At 52.2% G+C, this 13,928-nt stretch overlaps 1 protein-coding gene across 10 annotated transcripts in view; it reads right to left on the reverse strand.

Annotated features, from left to right (window-relative positions):
• Nucleotides 1-13,928, reverse strand: part of KCNQ1 (potassium voltage-gated channel subfamily Q member 1) — a 380,778-nt gene that overhangs the window by 186,901 nt on the left and 179,949 nt on the right. For 6 of the 10 annotated variants that reach the window (XR_011251781.1, XM_069565743.1, XM_069565742.1 and 3 more), the window contains exon 11: nt 2,111-2,231. The exons of the other annotated variants lie outside the window; for them this stretch is intronic. Coding sequence is in view for 5 of the 6 variants with exons in the window: in XM_069565743.1 (XP_069421844.1) it covers nt 2,111-2,231 (121 nt within the window). In the remaining variant the exon portion in view is untranslated. The remainder of the gene's footprint in view (nt 1-2,110; nt 2,232-13,928) is intronic. 10 annotated transcript variants of the gene reach the window in all.

Raw genomic sequence — 13,928 nt, forward strand, 5'->3', positions numbered from 1 at the left:
CTCCCGGGGAAGGATGGCTGAGGTCCAGCCAACGCTGGAGGGAGCCCCTTCTCCCATAACCAACAGACTGCACCCAGGGAGCGACCACCCTACGACCACCGCAGGCGCTCTGGCTGCTTGTGCCCCAGGCCCATAGCAGGCAGAGAGCTTGGGGCTGTCAGGTCAGATGGCCTCTGTCTTGGAGGAAAGAAGACAAGGCATGGCCAGGCTCCTCGGACTGTGCAGCCCCACCAGCTTGAGTTGCTTCCTAGGGCTCCCCACGCAGGTGGACCACCTCTCACCTCCCCACCCCCCCCCCCCCCCCCGCCCCGGAAACCTTGTACCTGCAGATACCGATAAACATGGACCTCTCTTCAAAAGGGGCAACTAGGCGAGGCAGCTGTGAGCCTGGGTTTAGGCCACCTCAGCTCCCCAATTCCACCACCCTCGCCCTGGGCCTCCCTGCAGCGGCCTCACAGGGCCCCAGGGGCTGGTGAAGATTGCCCAGCTGGACGGATGATGGGTGACCACCCCATCCACCCAGGGTGCGACGCCTTGTGGGTGCCTTGTGGGCCTGGGCCACAGTTGAGAGGGGAGAAAAAGCGAGCTCTGATAGGAAGAGAATGCCAGGAGGACGAGGAGGGGCCGCCAAGCAGTACAGCGAGGGTGCCGGGTCCCAGCAGGCTCTTGGCCGTCCCTGCTCTAAGCAGGCCCTGCTGCCTGTGCTCCAAACACCAGCCACAAAACCCTGACTTTCACAAAACACTCTGGGGTCTCCTGTGCCCCAGGTTCGCTACAGGCCTCAGCCAGAGGGGTAAGCTGGCATCTTGCCTTGGAATGCCACCGACCTGCATCTGCCTGGAGCCCCTGGTTCCTAGCATGAGTCCTACCTCTCTGCCCTTGCTCACTTACCAAGTGAGCCTCTTGGGTCATCTCCAGGATGGGCCTAGAGTTCAGAGCCCTCCTCTCAGGGGTGGCCTGAAGCTTGCTCCAGTGCCGAGTCCACGAGGACGAGTAACCCCTGCTTTCCAGCCCCCTGTGTGGCTCTCACTGCGCCCGAGCATGCTTTCTCTGTGTGCCCTGCCATCCACAGGTGCTTTCAAGCTCCTTGTGAGCCTGGGGGTGCCTGTCAGATCACGGTACCACCTCCAGACAGGCTCTCCGGCCTGGCCAGCCCTCGGGTTACAGAGCAGCCAGGAGGCCCTGCGGTTGGGGTCCTGACTTCCTTAGTCACCTGCGAGGCAAAGGCCACCCCTGGCAGCAGCAAAGGCAGCCAGCCTGGGGCCTCACCTCGAGAGAGAGGCACATGATTAGGATAACCTGGAGACCCCGAGTCCAGAGAACCAAAACACACTCCACCGACTCCAAAGAGAGAAGGAAAGAAGGCCAGCAAGTGACTCTCGGAAGGACGGTGAGCACCGTGCGGACATCCTGACACAGACGGACGTCTCCAGGGGAATCCCCAGCGGGGCGACGGCCAGGACGGCCCGAGTGTCCCGCTGCCCCAGCACAGGCTGCCACTGTGCGCGGGGTGCCCTAGCTGGGAGCACGCAGTCACGTCGCAGGGGAATCACACCACGGCTGAGCCCCGGGGATTGGCCTGGGGATACCGTGTCAGCGGGGGAGGACGGGCATGCGTCCCAGGCCAGCTGTGCCTCGGGGGCAGGCCAACTGGAAGGCGTGGAGAATCAGCCATTTCCTCCACCTGAAGGAGCCCCTGAGGACAGCCGCAGCATCTGCCCCGTGGCTTGGCCAGGGTTCCACGGGGAAATGCGGAAAACAAAGTCGTCTCTCTTTTAGGGGGCAGGGGAGGGGGCTTAGAGAGAGAAAAACAATCTTCTCAGATGCTCAGAGCACGGAAGCAAGTGGAAAATGATCAGTCTGATTTTCCATAAGTCACAACAAGAGAATCGTGTTCCCAGACTCGGTGGGAAGTGCCCTTGCTATATCCCCTCCAGGTGCCCCAGCGTGGGGTCTACCCCCTGGGGGTCAGTGGCCCTCGGTTGCTGAGGGGCAAGCAGTGAGTGGTGGGCACTGGGCTAACAGACCTGAGCCCTGGTGCAGCACCAAGGCCGCCCCTTTGAGCCCCACGTCCTTTCCGCTCATCACCCCTGGGTGAGCGGGCACTCACTGTGACACGTGGGTGATGGGGGTCAGCAGCGCCTCCCCATCCAGGTCCAGGTCCTCAGCAAAGCTGTTGGTTCTCATGAAATGGGCCGTGCTCACTTCCAGCAGCGTGGGACTCTTTTTCACTGTTGGGAAAGATGCGGGCAGCGTGTTAGGCATGATGGCAGAGGGGCCCAGGGCTGCTCAGAGCTTAGATGCCAATTCAGACCTGCCTTCCTCAAACCCCCGGAGCCTTCCCACAAGCAGGCAAGAGACCCACTCACAGCACCGGGTAGGAGTGGAGGCGACGTAAGAAGTCTCGGCACAGGGATTGGCTAGGTTCACGATGGCCCCCACAGGCCTGAGCCCTCAGTGGCCAAGGTGCAGCTGTGAGCCAGCGGGAAGGGCTTCCCAGGTGGTGCTACAGGTAGAGAGCTTGCGTGTCAGTGCAAGTGCCGGAGATGTGAGAGACGCAGGTTTGATCCTTGGGTCCAGAAGATCCCCTGGAGGAGGGAATGGCAGCCCACCCAGTGTTCTTGCCTGGAGAAGTCTATGGACAGAGGAGCCTGATGGGCTACAGTCCATGGGTCACAAAGAGTCGGACACGACTGAGTGACTTATCAAGCACGACATCGCCTCAGAGTGAGGAGTGTGGCCAGGCTGAGCTCAGGGGTCTGGGCCTCTCCTCAGGTTCACACCAGACATTAGGATCGAGAAGAGCCAACAAGCGCACGTTTGGTAAGATGCTGATTCCCATCGCTGTCCATGGTCATGTGGACAGACCCAGGGCAGTAGGACTCCGGCTCATGAAGAGTCGGAGGCCGGGTGTGGGGAAGCCACAGAGCTCCTGGCCCCTCGTGCCCACTGCCTGCACCCTGAGGGAGGCACAGGAACCAGTCAACAGCCCGTGTGGGCATTCAGATTCCCGGGCCCACCTGCAGTGGGCTGGCGCTGGCCCTCAGGGCTGACTCAGAGTACCTGTCAGTCCCCGGATTTGCAATCTGGAACGTATTTTTTTTTTTTTTCCATTGGAAGTTTGTATTATAAAATAGGTACTTGTAAAAAGTGAGGCAAGTCAAAGCCCTTCCTCCCCCGTGAGCTTATTAGTGTTAACCACCAGCTAGATACTGAGCTCCTCCCTCTCTGCTCATCAGAGCAGCTGGCACCTGGTGGGACTTGCATTACACAAACGATGTTCCTGCCTCTTTGTTCCTGTCACTCTGCAGCATGCCCATCTCATTTTTCTACAGCTATGTAGGCATGGACGTAAGTCTTACTTGAGTAGCTGCACAACAGTCTGTAGCTTAGATCTGCCAGTTCACTCGGCCAGTCCATGTTTGATGCACATCTGGCTCCATGAGCTTTAAGCCTCTACTTTAAGACAATGATGCACCATCCATCTTTATGGAAACCCGACACCTCAAGGCAGGTGAGAGGGCGTTTCCTTGGTAATTTTAATAGATGTTGCCGAATTGTTTTCCCCAGAGGTTGTATCAGGCTCTACCAGTAGTGCGCAAACATGGCAGTCTCCCCACATCCACGCTGGCACCAGCCTCTGGCAGTCTTTTCGGGGCCCACCAAACACAGACGAAGACTGGCGTGCTGTTTTTCCTTCTACGTTGACTGCCTTTTGTGGCTCTGAGGCTATTTGGTTTTCCTCTTGTGGAATTATCTGTTTGTATCCTTCACTCACTTTTGTTCGTCAGTTTGTAGGAAAATTTTAATATGTTAGATAGAGATAAATTAACCCTTTGTCACTTGGGGTACAAATACCTTCCCCAGTCTATCTTCAGTGTTTTAACCTTAATTATGGCTTTGTCATAGGAAATTTTTTTTTATGATTTTGGAGCTATACCTATAACACATTAAAAAGAAGAGACATCACTTTGCTGACAAAGATCTGTATAGGCAAAGCTATGGTCTTTCCAGGAGTCATGTACAGATGTGAGACTTGGACCATAAATAACAAGAGCTGAAGAATTGGTGCTTTCGAACTGTGGTGCTAGAGAAGACTCGAGAGTCCCCTGGAGAGCAAGGAGATTAAACCAGTCAATCCTAAAGGAAATCAACCCTGAATATTCATTGGAAGGACCGATGCTGAAGCTGAAGCTCCAATACTTTGGCCACCTGATGCAAAGAGCCGACTCATTGGAAAAGACCCCAATGGTGGGAAAGATTGAGGGCAGGGAAAAAAAGGGACGATAGAGGATGAGGTGGTTGGATGGCATCAGCGACTCAATGGACCTGAGTTTGAGCAAGCTCCAGGAGATAGTGAAGGACAAGGAAGCCTGGCGTGCTCCAGTCCCTGGGGTCATAAAGAGTTGGACACGACTTAGCAACTGAGCAACAACCACCGCCTATCTTCTGCTTTTGAAAAAGAAAGACTTCCCTTTCTTTGTCAGAGTAGTATAACTGTCTCCTACATGTAAGTGTGTGTGTGCATTTTGATACATTTAGCACTTATGTCTCACATTGCAGGCCATCAACAGTCAGAAAATGAAAATGTGAAAAGTGCTGTATTCAATCTTACTGAAAAAACTAAAGCAAAACAGAAGCTAAAGTTTCTTCAAGGAAACAAAGGAGAAAACCTCTGGACCTTGGATTTGGCAACGAGTGTTGAAGTATGGAACCAAAAACTCAGTCTGTGAGCAGGGAAAAAAAGAAAAACTGGACTTTATCAAAATTAAAAGCCTTTGCTCTGTAAGAGACACTGCTAAGAGAATATAAAGACAAGTTGTAGACTTGAAAAAAATGTTTATATGTCATGTCTCTGATCAAGGATACTTTTCCAGAATGTATAAAGAACTCTTCAACCCAATTTGAAAAATGGATTACTAATAAGCTCATGGGGAGATGCCCAATTCAATCAATATTAGTAATTGTTAGGGGAATGTGAACTAAATCCACAACAAGCTACCATTATACCCTTATTGAAATGACTAAAATTTTTAAATGGTAGCAATTTTGGATATTTGGAAAAGAATAAAGTTAGAGCCTCACTTTTCACTTTACATGAAGAAATTCAAGTCTGACAACATGGTATACTCATGAAGATGCAGAGCAACCAGAACTATTCACGTTGCTGGTGGGAACGCAGAATGGCGCAGCCACGCTGGAAAAGGGTTTAGCGGTTTCCTTTAATGTTAAACATATGTTTATCTCGTGACCCACTGGTCCCTGCCCCAGTTATTCAAATGAACTGAAAATTTACATTCACAAAAACATGTACATAAACGTGTCTTAACAGTTTCACTGACAATTGCCAAAACCTGGTGACAACTAGGATGTGCTCCAGTAGGTGAGATGGTGAACGGTTTGTGGCGCATCCGTGCGACGGAATACCATCCAGCAACCAGAAGGGACTGGCTCATGACGCACGTGACAACATGAACGCGCCACCCACACACTGGGCTCAGCAGTGAAGCCAGCTGCAAAAGGCCACATCTTATCTGATATCGTTTATATGACACTCTGGAAAAGGCAAACCACAGGGACAGAAAACAGATCAGGGACTGCTAGTACCTAGGGGAGGGGGCGTACTGAACCTCCGAAGAGCTGCACCCCGGAACGTGCAGGCTGCGGAACTTCTCCGCACGCTGATGTGGCGCTGGGCACACAACCCCCGGCGTTTGTCAAAACCCATAGAACTTGTGCATCTCCGAGGGTACGTTTCACTGTTCACACCACCCCCACTCGCCACCCCCAGCCCTAACCAAATAAGCCTGTTCTAGGATGGAAAGCAGACTGTGCCAAGCGAGCTCTGTGTTGCAAATACAACACGGCGCTGTGAGGATAGCAGGAGGAGGAGCTGGCCTACGAATCCTGGGGCAACAGTCTTTCACTGGACATGGTTAAACTGGACTCATAAACACAGTATTCTAGGTGGTGCGTTTCTCAAGGGGCACTACGGGTGCCCTTGAATAAGTAAATTTATAGATGGTGGGAGCAAGGAAAGTAACAGAGTTGGGGGATGGTGAGTGAACCGGTAATGAGAAAATACCAGAATGAACTCATACTTGATACAGACACCAATCAATATAGACGTGTGTGCACACGTGGGTTATTTTCATATGTACGTACTTCCTAGCTCTGTCCATTGAGAGACTCCAGAAGCAGTGACAACGCTGGAGCAGTGAGCATGTCCAGTGCCCAGATCCTGGCTTCTAAACCCTGTATATTCTCCAGTGAAAGGACCCAGGACCATGGCAGAATGGTGATTCTAGGGCTAGGGCAGAGAACACGTAAGGTGAGTCTAAAGTACTGTCGAGTGCTAGAAACGAAAGAAATGCTCAAAAGTGCATAAATGAGAAGGATGAGGGCCTGTCAAATGGACACGGGAACTTACTTAAAAGAGCTCTCAATCCAGTGTCCAAAGCTACAATAATTTGAGCAACAAAATTATATTAACGCTACAACGATTAGATTATAGCTCAAATATACATATTCCTGAGTCCATATGATACGAAAGAGAAGTACACATCTTCCTTACAGAAGAATTTCAAATAATAAATGTAGAAAGACTGAGGGGAAAAAAAAATCACCACTAGAACACCTCAATGTTATTTGCTATAGGCAAGATCCACGGATGAATGCTAAAATCAGTAGGTGAAACTTTAAGGAAAAAACTTCAAAAGCTTTCCCCTCTAATCTCTGTTCATTTCTGTGGTGGTTTTCACATATGTTCACCAGTGCTTTGCCGTTCATTCTGGCAGGATAGAGTGTGACTCCCCACTCCTTGGGCGTGGGCTGGAACGGATGGTGACTCCCTTCTTATGACTGCGGAAAGGGAAAAATGCTAAATGAGGCTGGGTGACACCACCTTAACCAAGTGGGTCAAGGTTAACAGTACCGGTGATAAAACCACGTTGATGTCATGAACTGTGACATGGTATGATGAGAAAAGTACCTCACGTCATGGCATTCTTCCCCCAAACCCTAGTCTAATCCTGAGAAAGCAGTAAAACCCAAACCGGGGGTCGTGACACCCGACTCGTATTCCTAAAAAATGTTAAGGAGATACATTAAAAACAAGGAGGACCTAAAATTGGCTGTCATGGGTCAGAGAAAATTAAGGAGAACTGACTAAATGTAATGGTTGATCTTAGAACAGAAGAAGGCTATTAGCAGTTAAACTAGTAAAACCCAGATAAATGAATGAAACTGTCGCTTAACTACTAGGGTTGATGCAAAGTTAACTTCTTAGTTTTGATAACTGTGCCATGGTTATATAAGATGCTAACGTTAGGGGAAGCTGGTGAGCGGTATATCGGGACTCTGTACTATTTTACTTCTCTGTAAATTAAGAAATCTTTAATATCTAATTAAGGATATACGAGAATTCTATGGGGAAATTACAAAGCCTTAATGAGAGACATTCAAGAAGACATAAGTAAAGGAGAACTATGCTTTGTTCCATTGATTAGAAAACGCAATACTAAGAAGATTCTCCCCAAATCATAATAAAAATCCCACGGTCTCTGTGTTGGAACCCTGGCAAACTGGTTCCAAAGTGACTGCAAGCACCAAAGGCCAGGAATCAACAAGGTTCTTGAACGACAACGAGGTGAGAGGCCTTGCTGCGCTAGACGTCAGTGCCTGTCACCAAGCGGCAGTCCCTGAGGTGCTGTGGCGCCGATGCAGAGAGAGACAGACGGCCTAAGGGGACGGCACTGATTGTCCAGAAACAGCCCCCACACATACGGATGCTTCTCGTGTATCAGAGATGGCCTGCAGATGGTGGGATGAGGATCTTCAGGGATAGCTGGCTGTTCACACAAGGGAAATGTTGAACTGGACCCTTACCTCACACCATACATCAACAGTTCATCAATGGCATTCCTGGCAGTTACAAACGAATGGAGAGAAAACTATAAAGGCTTTCCGGCTGAATCTAGAAAGAGATCTTCATGACCTCAGGGTTTGGAAGAATTTTCTAAGACTTCAGCAATAACCATAAAGGAAAAGATTGATTCATTCAACTACATTAAAATTGAGACCTTATGGCTCAGCAGGTAAAGAATCCACTTGCAATGCAAGAGCTAGAGAAAACGTGGGTTTGATCCCTGGGTCAGGAAGATCCCCCGGAAGAGGAAATGGCAACCCACTTGTAGTATTCTTGCTTGAAAAATGCTGTGGACTGAGGGACCTGGTGGGCTACAGTCCATTGGATCGCAGAGTCCCACGCAACTTGGCAACGAAACACCACCAATCATCAGACAACGTATTTAAGAGTAAAAAGCCAACCATAGGAGAGTATCCACAAAATACAGATAATTCCTACACATCGATAAGAAAAATGTTAGCAACTTAATGAAAAATAGGGCAAGAGACAAGCACATCACAAAAGAGGATCTAAATGGCTGATGAGCATGTGGAAAGGTGTTGTGCCTGACTTGCAATCAGAGAGATGTAAATAAACTCAGGGAGCTCACAGCCCATGGGGGCGAGGGCAGACTTCCAGCAGGAAGCCGCACAGACATCACTTAGTCACACCCTGGAGAAGGGCTCCGAGTGGAGGGCTCTTTGCCTGTGACATTCCCGGAGAGCGCAGGAAAGGGACGGGTAAGTCTCAAAGAATGTGTGCTCATTCAAAGGCTCCCAGGTCTGGGACCTGGCAGGAACATTTATGGCCCCCATTTTAGAGATTTGGGGCTGAGATTCAAGTACCCTGGCTTATATTATTCAGTTATCAAATGACAGAGCTAGAACTTCATCCAGGATTCAAATGTTCTCTCAAAAAAAAAAAGGGGGGGGGAAGGAAAAATGAGCACAAATACATATTTTTATGTCTGCATCACTTGTAATCAGAAGGAAGGAACAGCAGAGCGGTGGCTGGAAAGTGAAGCTACTTTCCAAACACCCAAGATGACAAGTGCCATCTCCAAAGCCCCAGGGCCAAGGGTGAGCCCCCTGACCCCTGACAGAGGCCCATTCCTGGTGTTTCAGGAGATTTAACTGCATGTCACTTGGCTCAGAGCAGTCAGGGCGTGCACCCGCCAGAGGAGAATGTGCTATGCTTGGTTTTATCCTGAGAGCAGCATATGGGGCCCCCACAGCAAGGGGCAAAAAAGGGGCTCCACATTTTGGTTTTTCCCAATAGACAGGAATGGCACTTTTTTGCCCACTCCTATGTCAGATGTGGGGTCTGCCTCCCCTATCACAGGCAGGCAGCAGTCCGGGCCACAAACCCCTCCTCCATTTCCCACCTGTAGTCCCAGCCTGGTCAGGCTCCTGCAAGAAGGTACAGGGAGTGTGGCGGGGTTGGGGGGTGGATTTGTATCCTTGGCAGACACAGTGGCATACTGCCCCTTCGGGCCAAGGTTTGGGGTAAGTGCTGTGTCCCAAGAAACCTGGCTTCTCATCCCCAACTTCAAGGAGACTGTGGCTGGTGTTTTGCAAAGATGTGAGAAAACCAACAGCCCTGGCGTTGTAACTGCAGAGCAGGCTGAGCCCGTGGTGGACTCAGCAACCCGTGTGGACACCCAGGCTCCTAGGAGGGCATCAGAGCTATGCCAGGTGAGCCCTCCAGAGTGCCAGGCCTTGGGGGAAAGAGCCCTGTGTCCCGGCGACACTGGAGTCACACTTTCATGGGACAGTCCCAGTGCTCAGTGCTCCAATCCTTGGCTGCCCTCGCCTTGTCAAGGCCAGAATCTGGGCCTAAGTTTTCAAGGCAGAACAAAACAATTTTGTTTTCTAGGAAAATGGGAGGTCTGGGATGGCGAACGCAGCCTCTGGCGTGGCGACTACCACAGCTGGCGACACCGGCTGCCAAGTCTCACCCTCTCTCCAGAGAACAGGAACCAAACAACACAGCATCTTTCCTTCTAGCCAGTGGGTCTGCTTCGTAGGGGGACTTGAATTTTCTTTAAAAAAATATGGGCACCGAAAAAAGACTGGAAGGAAATTGATCAAAATACTGTTTGTCTTTAGGAAGAAGAGACTGGATGATTTTCATTTCTTCCCTTACGGTGTTCACGTTTTCTATCCTGGATGATACTTTCTCAAGCCAGGAAACAGTATTTTATGGAAGTCACCCCTGTCTGTACTTTGCCCCAGCCCACAGCCCTGCACATCCATCCTGGAGTTACATCAGAATATGTGAGAGCACCCTTCATCCTTCCACCTGACCTGGAACTGCCCAGGTGCCCAAACAGAGCTCTCCACCTACCACAGGTATCTCCCCAACCTTCTGTTCCCGGGAGCACCTGGTCTCACTTCCTTTGGCTTTCCATCCAGCCTCTGCCTGGTCCAGTCCCTCACTCTCACAGGAAGTCCAGCTGATCCCCAACACTGGAGCACACTTGGCTTCTACACGATGCAGGAAGGGAATTCCCATCTCTTTCTTCTCCAGTTGTGGCCTCATTTGTCACAGCAGCGCTGCAGGATTGCAGCTTTGATTTGCATCTCTTGATGACCAAACCAGTTTAAAAGGCTAAAAATGATGCCCTGGACCACACAGACCAGGCCAAGACTTCAGCACCAAGTCAGACCTGCCATAAGGCCCCAGGCCCTCCCCACTGCCCCCTGTCCTCAGGAGAGTCCCTCTGGTGTCTGGGCCTTCACCTGGTTCTCCCCCTGGTGACTGATTAAAATCCTACTGAGCCTTTCACAGGGCCTTCCAAGGCTCTTAAGGCTGCCCCCTCTTCTGGATGGGTATGGGGCTTATGTGTGCTGGGACCACAGTTCTGCCAGTTCCTTGGCACGGCACCTTGCCTTCCACCTCCCCTCATACCCCTCCAGGGCCTGGCACAGGCATGTTCCCTGAGCCAGTTCTCTCCACAAGGACAAACAAGCTGCCCCTGTCCTTCCCAAGTCAAAGCCCCTTCCCACCTGCCTGCCTCAACCTCCGCCCCCCCTCCCCGCCCCAAAAGTCCACCCCCTCTTGGCAGGTTTGCCAAAGCTCTGCAGATCCTGCCGCTGTGAACAAGAACCCCCCTCCCCAGGGCATCCGGACAGCTGCAGCCAGACCCTGCGTGACATTGCTGAGCTGAGGCCCCAGGTCTGTGCCAGCTGCTCATGCCCGGCTCACAGACCACAAGCCAGCATTGCCACGTCGCCACCTGTGTCTCCACTCAGAGGCGAGAAGTAAGGGACATGGACAGAAAGTAAAAGCCATTCCCACAACAGCTGCCAGGAACAGGGCAGAGAGTGGAGTGAAAATGTATATTCACAGCTGGCACCCGGTTCCGCTTAGGAAAATACCTTGCTTGAGTGGACACCTGTTGTTTGTGCCTGTCCAGCAGCTAGGCCTGGTTTCTGGGAACAGCTTCTCAAATCTTCCTTGGGGGAGGGTGAGCTGCTCCTTCCCTGTTCCTGAGGCCACAGGATACAGGTACCTACTGGTCATCCCCAGAGAGGGCCTGTGGCCCAGGCCTTGGCCTTAGGAGGCACAGAGGCAGGTCCAAAGATGGCTCATACTCCATTGGGGGCCGTTGAGAGCCTGGCCCCAGACTCTGGCAAATGTGATGGGGAAAGTGGTGACCTCTTTGGGCTGGGCTTACTGAGCTGGTAGCCATCTTGCCCCCTTCAGAAAGTGGCTGCCTGAGGACACGGCCATCCCAGGGGCAATGGGGAGGGGAGGGGGGGCAGAAGGAACAGGGAGGCCGAGGGGAGAGCACAGAAAAGGGGGAGAGAGCGAGCGAGCAGACGAGATCATCCCAGCCCCCGGTCCAGCTGTGCCTGAAGCAGCTGGGTCCAGTTGTGCGAGCCAAGACATGTCCTCTCTGTGTTTCAGCTAGATGGACTTGGGGTTCCATTGTTTGCTACCAAGAGAATCTTTCGGAATGTGTGCGGCAGACTTGGGGGTGAGGCTTGAGCCCAAGGGGGTGGGTCTCAGCAGTGAGGGTCACGCAGGAGCTGGGTTATCCACACTCCCCTCGGTGTGGTTGGGGGGTTACAGGGCAGAGGAACAAAAGCAGGGGGGAAGGAGCTCCCTCCGTGATGGCCCAGGGGGTTGTCAGAAGGTGGCTCCCTAAAGCCAGAGGCTGGTGGTGCTGCTGCACGGTTGTTTAAAGGGAACTGTGGAACGTGCTGGATCTCACGTCGGTCAAAGGCGTGCAGCCTAGATTGAACATGAGCATGACCGTGATGTGGAGAGTCACATGTGACCAACGCTGGGGAGGACACCGGCCTTCTCCAGTCCCAGAGGTGAGGGCACGGAGAACCCTGGTCCCTAGCGCCCACCTCCGCACTGGTGCACAGGCCTCAGCACACACAAATCTGAGAGAAGGAAAAGGGCTCTGCAGGACTAAGGGTGGGGTCCAAAAAGCGGGGGTGCTCAGGAGCACACGTGGCAACAGAGCCAGGACAGGGTCAGCCCCCAGAGAGCACAGGAAATGGAAGGGGAGCAACAAAGCCACCCACACGACTCGGGCAACCCTCCGGGGTCTCTGTGCTCCGGGAAGTCGCCGTCCACGTCTCCTAAGACACAGTTCCCGGGGATGGTTCCCGGCAGCAAGAGCAGCCCCGGGAAACGTTAATATACAATGGAATCTGGGTTAAGCACTGTCTTCTCCAAGAGTTGAGCTCACAGGACATTCCCAAGAAACCTCTGGAGAGGTGGGGAGGAAAGTTTCTGGAGGTCTTTGGATGAAGAAAACAAAAAAATGGCCTTGATTTTCAAGGCAAAATTACAGAGGAAGAAAAAAATGTTTTTAATCTAATTAAGAGCGATCTTTTCACCTTCATCACAACATCGCGGAAACGTGCCAGTTCTTAACTTCACACAATAATCAGAGCAATTAGTGAGGGAGAAGCCTTGGAAACCGGTGCAGATGTTCTCAGAATGTTTAATGGGGAAATGAGTTGCAGGCCTCGTTCTCAGCATCCGGCTCCAGGCCCTGGCTACCAAATCCAGACATCTGCTTGGGCCCCACCCCCAGGCCCCGAGGGTGCGGGCTTGAGAAACACAGGTCCCTTCCCAGGCCGCCTCCCAGCCAGGCCGGATCCAGGGCTGAGAGGCTCCCCACAGCTCCCCACACCGGAGCCTGGACACAGAGCTACCCCAGAGCTGGTAAGGGGGAGGCTTAACGTCAAAATTATATTAACAACTGATGTCACAGATAATCGACGCAGCCTGGCTCCCCCCTCACCCCCCCGGGTCCCTGCTGGTTGCAGGAGTACTGGAGGCAAGGAGACGGCACGGAGCCCTGCAGAGAACTCTCAGCTCTGACACAGCCCCCACCTAGTTTGCACAAACACCACTTCATGAAAAGACATGGTGGCCTCGATCTGGTGTGGCCCCCCCAGGCCCCATTCCAGTGCTGCTAGCCTCTTCATGGGCCCAGGAGTCAAACTGGTCGAATATGAGGAAATTTCCAATAATCAGAAAAGAAAAAAAAAAACAAAAACGTGGAAGTACAAGGACGGCGCTTGCAGAGGAAACAGCCCACAGCAGAGGGCAGAGGGCCACAAGGCTAGTTATCAACCAGCTGTGGGAGACAGGACCCCAGCCGGGTCGGTCAGCTTAGCAAATCTCGGAGACCCTGGCGTATGGCAGGCATCAGGGACACGGAGGTAAAGAGCACATGATCCTTGTTCTCAAGGACACAGAGGCAGCATGGGGGCCTCACTGTGTACCCTCAGCACTCACGTCCCATCAGCACCAAAGGCCCCTAACGCGGGCCTGCCAGATGCTTTTCTGAGCGCTATCTCTGACCTCGGGGGCCCGCTGAGCCACACACAGGGCAGGCCAGGAGTGACGCACAATGAACCCCCGAGGGGTAGCTTTCAGCAGTGAGAGATAAACACCCTAAGCTTCTTGAGCAGCTGGTGGAGCAACTCTGAGAAGTGTTCTCTGTGGCTTCCCAGCTGCCCGACATGGAGCTCTCCCTCAGCAGGCATTC

This window comes from Ovis canadensis, chromosome 21, assembly GCF_042477335.2.
Source record: "Ovis canadensis isolate MfBH-ARS-UI-01 breed Bighorn chromosome 21, ARS-UI_OviCan_v2, whole genome shotgun sequence".
In the NCBI taxonomy this organism is placed as follows: Eukaryota; Metazoa; Chordata; class Mammalia; order Artiodactyla; family Bovidae; genus Ovis; species Ovis canadensis.